The sequence below is a fragment of the Agelaius phoeniceus genome, chromosome 24, assembly GCF_051311805.1.
Source record: "Agelaius phoeniceus isolate bAgePho1 chromosome 24, bAgePho1.hap1, whole genome shotgun sequence".
Lineage (NCBI taxonomy): Eukaryota > Metazoa > Chordata > Aves > Passeriformes > Icteridae > Agelaius > Agelaius phoeniceus.
This window is the reverse complement of record NC_135288.1, coordinates 320,268-330,554: the sequence shown is the minus strand read 5'-3', so window position 1 is coordinate 330,554 and position 10,287 is coordinate 320,268. Positions and strand designations below refer to the sequence as shown.

The following is a 10,287-nucleotide window of genomic DNA, read 5'->3' as shown; positions in this document are numbered from 1 at the left end:
CTGCCCAGAGAAACCATGGCTGCCCCATCCTGGAAGTATTCAAGGCCAGCCCGGACAGGGATTGGAGCAACCCAATCTGCAAGCTGCAAGTACGAAGGTGTCCCTGCCCCACTGACAGGGGATGGGATGAGGTGAGCTTTAAGGTTCCACATTCCTCCAACCCAAACCAATGTGTGATTTTACCATTTTTGGGGGAGGGTTCCCCCCTTTTTTTTTAAGCACCATCACACCAAGTCAGGTCTGCAAGTGCTGTATTCCAGCAAGGACACAACCAGCAAACAGCTGGAAACGCACTGGGCTAGCACTAGAAACTCCCACCCCTCTGTGGCTGCCCATCATTCTCCAATGTGACTCAATTGCACCTCCAATGGTTTTTTTACTTCAACTTTTCTGCTTTACCCCACCAGCCTGTATGCCTAAAGAGTAAAGCAGTCATTTTTTTCCCCAAACCTTCTATGAATACTGAAAACCTTTAAAACACCCAAGCACACATGGTAACTCTTTAAGACCTTTATTAACAGATGCTTGCAGTTTGACTTGAAAAAATCAGGCGTATATTTCATACAAATTAAAAATGAGGTTCTTAAAAATCTCAACGTGACCAGATATGAAACAATTTACAAACTTTTAAAGGTATATTGAGAAAAACCAGGCTTTTAAAAAACGCGTTTATCATTTCCAAAAAGAGAATTCTTTAGGTAAAAATAATAAAAACCCCATGCTGCATAGATAATGCAGATAGTTCTAGTAATCTGGTCAACAGCAAAAAGCAAGCACTTAAGGTCTTCAGTTCCAATTCTTTTGTTCATTTCTTATTGCTGGAATTTCATTTTCTTCTTCATTTCTTGAAGTCTTTTCTTTGATGACTAAACTGAAAAAGAGGGAAAAAAAGGCTGATCAGACAGGTGTCAAAGGGTTACGGGGTGCTTTGTGTACCAAGGCTCACCCACAACTCAAAAATTGACCCTAAGCTGCCTGTCACAAGCTCACAGCGCAACCCTCACCAGACACTTCTCCTTGTCCACCCCACCCCCCACAACCACACCAGCCACCTTTGCAAAGGAACAATGCCAAGGACTCCAAAGAGTCAGTCAACTTAAACCCACAGGGATCCCTCCCGTCATGGGGAAGGCTGCTTCCACCAGGCTTTGCTAACATTCAGCCACTGCTCAAAGCACAGAAACTAAACCCAGTATTTTCCAATGCTACCAGACAGCAAGAGGAACCAAGGTGACTTTGTCATATTCTTCTGAAGCCTATGTTCTAAGAATTCATCCAGGAGGTGCTGACCACAAAGATGAATACTAGGATACAGCAGATGTTCACCAAAAGTGCACAGAGATCACTGCAGCACAGTCTGGACAGTGAGTGAATGATCCATCTGCAAGTGGAACATGAAGCAGTAGAGCCCATGCAGATGAAGTCCCCAAGCTCCCATAGTTGGGAGAGGCTGCAGCTGCTGCCAACATTGAGCCGTCTCCCAGCCCAACTCCTCCAGCCCCTGTCCATCCCATCAGTGTGACCACACAGACTGCTCCCACTACAGCCTAAATGCTTCTTTCACTTTCCTGCCCTCCAAGTAATAAGGAACAAAATGAACCGGATACACACATGGGTGACAAGAAATGCAGAACAAGTAGAGTTTTGGCAATGAAAATATTCCCAAATTAGCAGAACTGTCTCTCAGGAGTCAGCACCAAACAAGCTTCAATCACAAACAGGTTCCCTTGCAACTAACCCAGCCTCTGGCCCCTGCCCTGCACACAACCCTTCCAGAATCCACATCTTAGCACTGCAACACAACTCCCACATGCTCTGATAAAGCCACAATTTCTACCAGTTTTTCCAGCACTTTGATTAGATAAAAAGCTGCCCCTGAGACACTCCTGCTAATTCTGCATCACCTTTGTAGAAATGGATGCCAAGGTCTCAATGCCATCCACCTCCCTGTAGGGATTTAGCACAGGCACTGATGGAGCTAGGTAAATCCCAGCATGTAATTCCCAGCTTCTCCTGACTACTTTCAAGTCTTTACATTTGCACTGCTTGAATTTCTGGGTGAGCAGAGACTGCTGTGCACCTGAACTACTGCACACAGCCAAGATTTTAGGTGTAACAGTACTCCATCAATGACAATTGAAGCTTGTAACTAAGTCCTCCCAATCAGTCAGCATTGATGCAACAAAGCCTCACAATTCAGTTCTGCAGACACAATCACAGATCAGTTACAGCATGTGTGAGCAAGAAGAGTCCAAACATTGTAAGGCACAAACAAAAAGCAACAAAAGAAAGTCAACAAATGGCATCCCCAGGCTCCTGTCACGCACCCGGATGATGGTAGAGATGTTAAGCCGGTATTTACTCAGCCCCGCCCTGCTCAGCCTCGGGAGCGGACGTGTTCTCAGCTGGTGGTTCGGCTGTCTTCGTCTCTTTGCCATCTTGTGGTTTAGGGTTCTCTGGGCGTCTGCGTCGGTAGTTGAAATTACGGCGGTACCGACGTTGAGGTGGCTGCTGACTTTGGGTTTCATCCCCTTGGTTCTCTTTATCTTCTTCATTTCCATCCTCTCTAGGCTGTCTTTGACGAGGAGGACCCCTGAAAGTCAAGCTAGGCTTTAACTATGCAGCACCTGAGCATCACCATGTCCCGGCTCTGTTGCTGAACAAGGCTAAAACCAGCAGCTGATCTGCAGCATACCTGCGAAATCTTGGTCTGTAACCCCGGTACATGTTTTGCCTGACTGGTCTGCCATCTCCTGCACCCTGGTTGTCAGCACCCTGCAAGACATCAGGCCACAGACCTCCTCAGCCCCAACCAGAAATGTGCTAACTCCACAGCTTGTCACACTGTGAGAAAGCAGCTGGAAGGTCATCAGTTCAGTCAAGGTGGACAGCAGTTCTAGGGAAGAGGTGCACACATGATGGAGAATCCTCCACTTAATCATACAAACTGGAACACTCTGGTTTTTAGAAGCTATAACATGAAGACCTTCAGCTACTTCATCTCACGCTACTGCCAAACCTTTCCAAAATCAGCTGGAGTACCTACAAGAAGTGTCAAAAGGTGCATCCCATCACCCTGCTCCAAAGCAACCAAGCCCGTTTAGCATCATATGTCAGGCAAATGTTACCTCCACTATCTCTCCCTGTACGGGAGGGTTGGTGTATTGTGGACGACGCCCGTAGGGCCTACGCATATAGTAAGGTGGGTACCGCCGCCTGCGATAGGGACGGCGTTGCTGGGCTTGGCCTTCTGGTATGTTCTCTCCTCCTTCATTCTTTTCCCCACTCTCACTGTTCTGGTAGTTCTGCTGATAGTTGCGTGGAGGACCCCTACGACGTGGATATCGTCTGTAATGGTTACGATCTGCTGCGTATTTACTGCCCTGCACTGGAACTCCACCAGGTCCTGTGACATTGGCTGCCTCCGCACCCTAGAGTGGAAATAGCATTAGGGAAACAGTCACCATCCCACCAGCTACAGCATAAGTCTAGTACTGAGCAAACATTTACATCCACATTGTGAAGAAATGAAAAACCATTCACCTCCTTGGATGTCATCAGGCATCAACTCAAACCACAGGCACCACACCAAAGCCTGCAACCTGAGTTTTCCATGTGCGCTCTGACACCCGAGAGATGTGTTTACCTTTTCTCCCTCAACCACATCAAACTCCACGGTCTCTCCATCTCCTACGCTGCGGAGGTACTTCCTGGGGTTATTCTTCTTTATGGCAGTCTAACAACACAACAGTGCAGGCACAGCATAAGAATACAAAGGAAGACTTTTTTTTTTTTTTAAGATTACTAAATACTCAAGTTTCTTTATCTGAGGAGAAAGACCTGTACTTCTGAGAAAGCAATTGAATAATTGGGAAAATCCAGGAAGTCATAAAATGTACGTGTATTATGCTCTTGACTATTTGAAATGCGCAACAGCTTTACCATTAACTGGAAGCACCTGTCAACATGCTGTCTGCTGGCTAAAAAGGCAGTTTGAAAACAAAGAGGAAAACTCTCACACCATACACTGGCTAAAGCACTCCTATAATCAGAGTTTAAAATTCAACATCACTATGATAGTTATACATTCCTCTGATGCCTATACATCAATATATCACAGCCTTTCCAATCACCCTCTTGGATTTCCAGCCCTCCTTATTTCCCACACACCACAGGACACAGAAGCTTCTGTGTTCCATACTCTGTAAACATAAAAATGGCCAGGTATCAAGAGATCTCCTCCTCCAAGGCTTCCAACACCATAGTTTCTACTCCAGGTCTAACCAATTAATCCTAAATCTACTCCAGTTGTGTATTGCACAACAAGGATTGGTCTTTTCCAGGCATCAGCACCAGACAATCCTCTGTATCAGTGGCCCACCTGTCAAACAACATTACTAGAACAGACTCAGTTTTCAGTGCTCTGCTGTACTGGATGACATCTTCAGCAGAGAAGTTAATACTCAATACACACCGTCCTCAGGCATGTCCTGCTTATCGAACACTTTAAATGAAGGGCAGTAACAGTGTAACAACTTTAATATAAATTCCTGCCACACAATTTGATTGGATTTCTTCTGCCTAAATTGTACAAAATCAATGGAAAACATGCCCACAAGTCTCAGTAACCTTAAGGAAAGCCTTATTACAACAAGCAGCCAGTCCAACAGCTTTTTGTGACACCTGAGGTATATAACAGGAATGGAGAAAAGCATACACAGCTAGACTTCTCAAACAACCTGATTTCTTTCTGATTAGAGCCCTATGACGGCTTAATTGTAAAAATATTACACTAAAACAAATCATTACCAAACTGTTATTTCAGAAACATAGATACCAGCTACATGACAAGTCCTGTAACACAATCAGTAAGTCAAGGTCACTTACAGGTGGCCTTATGTGCCCATCGGGTCTGAAAGACTCCCCTTAGGGTGTGTATAACCTCTCACAAACCACTGCCTCTAAAAGCTGGTAATTCATACAAAGAACAAGCATGAAGCTGAGAGATTATAAAACCAAAACACTTTCCAGGCATTGTTTTTCCCTTCCTTTGTGTTAACATCAGCAGCATATCCCTAACTTGAGACAAAAGAATGACTCCTAAATGCCAGAGTAAAGCAGGCTCCACTAAGAATTTTTTGTGGTCTGCTTACTAAGGAGATCCTGAGCCAGAAAGGGCAAAAAGCAAATTGCTGATCACAGCCTCTTAATTAGACAAAGAACTAAACCAAGGCAAACCTGCTCCATAAAGTAAGACACAGGTGTTGTGTGCATTCTTGGTCTATTTTCCAGAGGCTTACCTATTTGCCATACATCATATCTAAGGATACATATCAGTTAAATCGAAAAGCCTGTACTAAAATGTTGGTAGACTTTCATGGAAAGCCTATAGCAATAAAATCTGTAATTCTGCCTAGGAAAAAAAGTTTCATTGTCACTTCATCCCTAAGTTAAATTAATTTCTCTCCCTGCTGCAAGCTATTCATTTATTTCCAGATGCTTACTTAACCTCTTCATGAATCCACAAGATGACTGAACTCCAAGCAGTTATCCCCAGCCCATACTAGCAGCGAGTGCAATTCTCATCACTGTACAACCTCAGCCCACTTCGCTGATGTGCAAAACCCCAAAGTGCAAGCAGGTTCTTCTTGCAACGCAACCAAAAATCAGTTGTTTGTGTTTAAGTAACAGTGAAAAGGCAAGGCTCTTCCACAACTTCAATCATACTTAAATGGGTCAGGAACAGGCAATTTCTGAGAGAGAATATGTTTCAGTTTCAAGGAAATCTTACCTGATGGACAAACACATCTTCCTTGGTGTCATTCCTGCAAGACAACAGGAAATTGAACTTAATAAAATGCACAGTAAATTAAAAATTCAGTTGTTTGGTACAAAGGCAAAATGCAGATCTATCATAACAGGCTTTCAGCATTACTGCTCAACCTGCTCCAAACTAGTTCCTACTGTGTGTAGGAAAGAGATCAGCTTACACAAAGTGCAAAGCGCATGCTGAATGGTCAGTAAGGCACATTCCTCCTCACTGCTGCACACCCCTCTATCCTTCACATCCCATCATCAGAGATGTTTGAACACTCACTCCCTCCCTCCCAGCAGTGCTCTGTGGGAGACTGGCTACTGCAGCTTTTGGAAGCAGCTCTGCCCTTGCCACTGTAGCCTCACAACCCCTCAGCCTCAGTGTTTCACTTACCTGAGGAACAGCAACATCAGCTGCCCATGAAGGCAGCACAGTTGGTCAAGCCTTGGTCTCCCCTCTCAATAAACAGAAAAGAGCTCAGTTCTGTATCTATAAGGACCCAAGAGCACCGATCCTTCAGCGTGACCCTGGCAGAGCTTTCGCAACTGCCATGAGCCTGAACAACCACAGCTCAGTACCAGCTTCAGTCAGGAGTTTCTTTTCTGCTCTGAAGAGGTACAACAGAGACAACCTTGCGCTGGTTAGGGCTGCACAAGCCATCTCCCCCACTCCTGAAGCACTCCAGCTCCCACCACACTAACCCACCCTCACTGCAGTGTTAAGTTTCATTACAGCATGGAACAGCCTGAATCAACAGCAAAATGGCTTTTATTTCCTAGTTAAAGACATAAGTAAGCTTGTGTGAAAAACATGCTCTGAACTGAAGTGCTCATGGCTAGTGGAAACAGAATACTTGGGATGGTTTTTAGTAAGATAAAGCCAGGTGCTCCTTACTCCCAGCTTTAAAAAGTGAGATTTGACAATTAAACTTCTTCCAGAAACTCCATCCAAGCTACAGCTATTCCATCAGACATCACCAGTAAAAATAAGTCCCCTTGTTTCCTCTTGAAATTGATGCCTACAGACCACAAAGGTTACTGGGAAAAGGCAGCCAAAAAGCAGAGCCATTCCTATGTCATCTCCAAAGCCCCAAGAAAGCAGCACTCAGAAGCCCTTGCAAAGCCAAAGCTGAAAGACTCTTCTTCAAAATATAATGCCCAAAACGCTGAAAACCTTCACAAGAGAATAGTAACATGCTTCTAGTAAAAATGCTGAGCACCTTCTTTCGGCCTCAGCTGAAAAACAGTGGTAGGAAGTGCTCATTCACAATATGGACGCCTTGTACTTTTTTACAGGTTGAATTTTGGACAACCAGACCAAATACTTGTTTTTAAAATCCATTTGCAAAGCAGTTTCCATTCAAGAGGACATCGGAGTTTTGGCTGGACAACTAACAAGGTCACACAGAGCTCACTGAATCAAGTGAAAAACACACCATGTCATTTTTACAGCCTCATGACACTGGCCACATCACTCCCAATGCTGTTTTCCAGCAAGCACATCTGGAAGCAGCAAGCATGCTGTCATGTGGATGATGGAACAACAGGACCATCACTTTTTCAAAGAAAATTTGGAAGGGTACAAGAGAAACACCCATTCTGAAAGTCAAACAAATAATTCAACTGATCTTTGCACTATGCCACTCTTCCATTCACATCTTTTATCCACTAAAATATATTAGAAAAAGGGAAACAGACAAGCAGACAGACTAAGAAGATGCCAAGTCCAGCAGGGCACCAAATACCATGCCAGACAGTGTAGCTCCAGCTATGGCACAGACCAAGCCAGTGGCTTTTGCACATCCACTTGTTATTTTGGCAAACACAAGAAACAACCATCAAAGACCCAGAATTCAAACTCCTTCCTATTTTGGAACAGAATCACACCTCTAACACTAAGAACACACAGGAAATACCTGAAGTGAGCATGCAACTACATCAAAGCTCATTTCAGTTCCATAGCCTCATTTTATCTGAAAGCAGACCTGGCTAAAACAGAGCCATGCAAGGGCAGGAGCCCCTGCACAGCTTCCCTACAGCCAAGCAAAGATTCCAGAGCTGAGGAAATGTCCTCCCCTTCAATTACCAGGCTCTAATCTCTTGATAATACGAGATCATGCTGAGTTTCTCATTACAAATGGCAACCTCAGGGATTAAACAGCTGCCAAAGTAATGACTGGGGAAACTACTCGGATGTCTCAACTAGCTGCTGCTGCTTCCTTGCTTGACTGACATCACAGAACATTTTCACTGCCGAGGAAACAGGAAAAGCCTTCCCTCGAGGTGGGGTTTGTGGCTGGGATTTGGGAGGCGTTTCCAAGGCCAGCGACACGACAGCTCTCAGCACTGGTGACTCCTCAACACTGGGAGCTGAAGCATGGCATGAAGAACAATGCCAAGTGGGCAGACTGGGAGGCAAGTTTGTAAAGCTGCAGACACAAAACCAATTAAGGAGCTTGACAGACAATTTAGACTAGTTCATAAAGTAACAGGCAGTTCCAAAAGGCAGTGTTTAAACCAAACATAAATAAAAGTTCCAATAAAAACACTGTATTTGCTTGCCTAAAGGGGGATTTTCCAGTATGCAACCTCATTCTGAGACTGGGAAGTTTAAGTACCACGAATTAAGGGAAACAGCTCTGGCAACACTCCGGGGAGGCCCCCCCAACTAATGGGGCCAAGAATTGCCCATTTTTAAGAAACTTGTTTGCAGAGCACTTCCTCTCCTTGACAGGTCTACTTCAGGTACTTAAATAAGTCCCAAAGCGTTCAAATTATTCTTTCACATCAACTACTGTCATAACAAGAATCTTCTAGGCACTTGTTTCATGAGACCAGTCCATACACTCGAGTGTGGCAGTAGACTGTGTGAACTGTGCTCCTTTTGCTCATTTTCCTGCATGTTGGGGGTGTCCTCATTAGAGCGTGTTTTAACTACCAAGTGCTAAAAGCAATTTTTGCTTACATTGACTGAACTTCACGCAGCAGTTTAAACAAATACTGCGTGTGCTGACAGCCAGTGTACTTTTATATCCTTAAGGGGAAAAAAAAAAAACCCGAACACCATAAAAGGATGAACCATAATGTAAGACACATCGCCGTGGAAACAGACTCGCTTCGAGAGCGCAGCTCTTGCCTAGGTTAAAGGACTCAAAACCCAACCAGGCAAGCCCCGAGCGGGTCAGAAACCCCGGGGTGGAGAGAGGGCGCATCTCATCAGCTCCTTCTAAGCAAGAAGGGCGAGAGGCGGCAAAGGCACCGCCGCCCCCGCCCCGCCTGTCACCCGCGCGACACAAGCGCCGTGCCCCCCTCTCCGGGCCTCCCCGTAACAAGGCCCGCCGCGTCTAGGCGCTCACCTGTTGATGAAGCCGTAACCGTTCCTCACGTTGAACCATTTCACTGTTCCCAAAACCTTCGTTGCTGCGGGAAGGGGCAGAGTGAAGAGGGGAAGGAGGGGAGGGAGCGGCGCGTCAGGGGCACGTGGCGGGGCGCGCGCACAAAGGCCCCGCGTGGCGGACATCTTGCGCCGCCCCGCCCCCACCCGGCACGCGGGGCCGGCGGCGCGCGGGGAGGCGAAGGAGAGGGGGGCGACTAACGGCCGCCGCGCGCGCGAGCTAGCGAGCGAGGACACGAGCCGGGGGCGGGGAGGGGGCGCGCACCGCCCCTCGGGGGGGAAGGGAGCGCGCGCCACCCTCAGCCATGGCGGGGGAGGGGCAGGGGATCGGGGCTTCCCACCCCACTCCGGGACCCCAGGCTGCCCTCACCGATGACCTTCTTGTCCCCGCCAGCGGGAGGCGTCGCCGAGGCCAGGCCGCTGCCCCCGTTCCCGGTCCCACCGTTTGGCTTGGAGTCAGCGGGGGCGGCGGGGGCCGCCGCGGGGACGGGGGCGGCGGGCGGCTGGGTCTCGGCCTCGCTGCTCATGGCGGCGGCTGTTCGGTGCGGACGGTGGTGGTGACTGCTGTTTGCGCCGCCTCCCGCGGTGTGATGGTGACTGAGGCCGGCCGTGGGGGGGGCTGCTCCCTGCTCCGGGCTCGCTGAGCTCCGCTCTCCGCTCCCGATACCGATCGAACTGGCCACAATGGCGGCGCGCACCGGCTAGCCACCCCGCGCGCCCCGCCCGCACGCGCCGCAATTCGCCACCCGGCCCGCCCGTTAAACGGAGAACGACCCCATTGGCTTTTCCTCAACCCGCCCCCGCCCCCCACCGAAAGCCTATTGGCGGTGACACCTGCTTTTCCTCAGGAGCGAGCGCTTATTGGTTGCTTCGCCCGCGGCTGCCAAGCTAGCTTTTCTCACCGGCCGACCCGGGGTCCCCGCCCCCGCCCCTGATTGGCCGTTCCGGCCGCCTCTCCCGCCCTCAACGGGCACGAACGGGGAAGTGCGCGCGACCATGTGGCGGCGGCTCGTGTCCTATGCCGCCTCCGACCCCGCTTCCGCTTGCTGCCAAGATCCAAGGCAGAGCGATCCTGCGGG

The 10,287-nt window shown here is 48.0% G+C and overlaps 1 protein-coding gene across 4 annotated transcripts; it reads right to left on the bottom strand.

Moving 5' to 3' along the window:
- Positions 1–495: 495 nt before the first annotated feature.
- On the bottom strand, positions 496–9,909 carry YBX1 (Y-box binding protein 1). 4 transcript variants are annotated; one of them, XM_054647849.2, is made up of 8 exons: positions 9,579–9,907; positions 9,171–9,234; positions 5,792–5,825; positions 3,647–3,736; positions 3,129–3,431; positions 2,696–2,775; positions 2,328–2,605; positions 496–866 (listed from the first exon to the last, which is right to left on the bottom strand). In XM_054647849.2, exons 1-7 carry the CDS (start codon positions 9,733–9,735, stop codon positions 2,359–2,361), a joined length of 975 nt encoding a protein of 324 aa, XP_054503824.2. In that variant the 5' UTR covers positions 9,736–9,907; the 3' UTR covers positions 496–866; positions 2,328–2,358. The 4 variants fall into 4 exon arrangements, with proteins under 4 accessions (XP_054503824.2, XP_054503823.2, XP_054503825.2 ...); XM_054647848.2 differs by having other exon boundaries at positions 496–871; positions 9,579–9,906; XM_054647850.2 differs by having other exon boundaries at positions 496–871; positions 2,328–2,593; positions 9,579–9,903.
- Between the last annotated feature and the right edge of the window lie 378 nt (positions 9,910–10,287).

Coding starts and splice junctions, on each gene's coding strand:
- YBX1 (XM_054647849.2), bottom strand. CDS start 9,735: ATGAGCAGCGAGGCCGAGACCCAGCCGCCCGCCGCCCCCGTCCCCGCG. Junction 9,235..9,578: donor CGGGGACAAGAAGGTCATCG/GTGAGGGCAGCC, acceptor CCCTTCCCGCAG/CAACGAAGGTTTTGGGAACA. Junction 5,826..9,170: donor GGTTACGGCTTCATCAACAG/GTGAGCGCCTAG, acceptor GTTGTCTTGCAG/GAATGACACCAAGGAAGATG.